A 1732-nucleotide genomic window follows, 5' to 3' on the forward strand; every position below is an offset into this window, starting at 1 on the left:
AGTTTTTAAAATGTAGGTTATATACAATATTAATTCATCATACTGTACGTGTTTACATCTTCTTATGCGTATATGTGTAGAGAAGTATGTGGAGAGAAGAAAGATATACTTTGATTAAATAATAATATAAAAAAAAAAGAATATTCATATATGTAATATAAGACAGAGATACTCGCGTACGAATGATACATACAGTATACTTTTCTAAATAACAAACAATAAGCATATATATATATATGCAAAATTGTCTTAGATAAAATAAATGCAATTACCAATGTAAGCTGTATCTAGATCCATATCGCGTAATAAAATATGTAATAATAGTTGTGTTTGTGATCATCTATCTATTTATATTTACAAATTAATACGCGCCACAAAATATAAGTGTCATAAAATATCACAATATAGATTCGCATACTCTCGGTGAAAAAGAGTTTGAAGCTTACCGAACTTAGGATGTTTTCCAACACATACGCAAGTGACACAGTGTAACACTGGCCTAGTTTTCACCAATCAGAATGTAAGAATAATACCAACCAACTACAGTCGAGTATTTCCTTGTTATTGAACGACAGAGGAATTCTCAACTATTGGTTGATGCTTACATTCTGATCCTGTTTAAACCCTCGATGAAAACTAGGCCAGTGTAACGTGTTTCTGGTTTTAACTGGGAAATAGCCTTGATGAGTTTTGGAATACATTCGATTATCCGATAGGAGAATTGGTTTTATAGGGATAATTAGGAGATGAATTTTTCAATGTTTGATACATTGGCTGCGCGTTTAGCTTTATTCAGCAGAGAAAAACACGGGGTGGTCCCTCTTAGATTTCTTTCTGATTTTGTCATTGACTGATGTCAAAGAAGTCTTGAACGAGAATCAATGTAAATTAATAAAAGTTGAAAATGATTCGAACGTGTTTGTTACGTGTTTGTGGATTTGTGAAAAATTCGCCAAGAAACGTTTCATTTGTGAACAATGGTACGAAATACATATTTTTTTTACATATATCCCATTCAAATTAATTTATCAGTTCAATTTATTTACTATTACTCATTATAACGTTTATATAACATCTTTTCACAGATATACATAATTTATTTACTGTTGATTACATATATTCACATCTGTTAAAGACGCACATCCCTTTAGTACATAATACGAGGAATACGACGTTTTTTGTAAATAGTGAGTAAAGTTTTGGTGAGCGTAATATTTTAGACAAAAAAATGCTTTCAATGTTTTTCTCTTCTCACACTCCTCTCTTACAGAATCTGCGGATGAATTATGGAAGGGTGTGACAACTGTCAGTAATGCAGGAAGACAGAGAGGTAGAGCAAAAGGCTTGGCAAGAAAGAGAGATTTAAACAAGGGTCAGATTATTGGAGTAGGAAAAATTCCAATGCAATTCCCTGGTCTCAATACTCCTATGATTAGAGGTAAACAAATCATGGAACATCAAAAGTTACCTGTTGATCCTGAAAGAGAAGAAAAACTCGCTAAGCAGCAGCTCCGTCCAATGAAATCAAAACAGAAATTGTCACCTTTGGAACGTGGTTGGACAGGTGGTCATATTGGTGGCAGAAAGATTGGACCACCAGATCCTATCGGAGAAGGTTATTGTTATTATTATTCACTATAGCTAACCACATATAATTATTCTTATTATTATATACAATTATGTTAATGTAATAACTGTATATGGTTAATTACAATATATATATATATATATA

The 1732-nt window shown here is 31.9% G+C and overlaps 2 protein-coding genes across 2 annotated transcripts in view; one reads left to right on the plus strand and one right to left on the minus strand.

The window, feature by feature from the left end:
• Nucleotides 1–333, minus strand: part of LOC108691116 — a 1855-nt gene extending 1522 nt beyond the window's left edge. The window contains exon 1 of the mRNA XM_018198768.1: nt 273–333. Coding sequence (XP_018054257.1) covers nt 273–297 — 25 coding nt within the window. The 5' untranslated portion in view covers nt 298–333. The remainder of the gene's footprint in view (nt 1–272) is intronic.
• A 505-nt stretch (nt 334–838) lies between these two features.
• Nucleotides 839–1615, plus strand: LOC108691113 (28S ribosomal protein S5, mitochondrial-like; the record flags this gene model as incomplete). Its single annotated transcript, XM_018198763.1, has 3 exons — nt 839–980; nt 1086–1187; nt 1271–1615. Coding segments are annotated over exons 1-3 (523 nt in total), but the record flags the coding sequence as incomplete, so codon positions are not given.
• Between the last annotated feature and the right edge of the window lie 117 nt (nt 1616–1732).

The sequence above is a fragment of the Atta colombica genome, unplaced genomic scaffold (genome assembly GCF_001594045.1).
Source record: "Atta colombica isolate Treedump-2 unplaced genomic scaffold, Acol1.0 scaffold4, whole genome shotgun sequence".
NCBI lineage: Eukaryota > Metazoa > Arthropoda > Insecta > Hymenoptera > Formicidae > Atta > Atta colombica.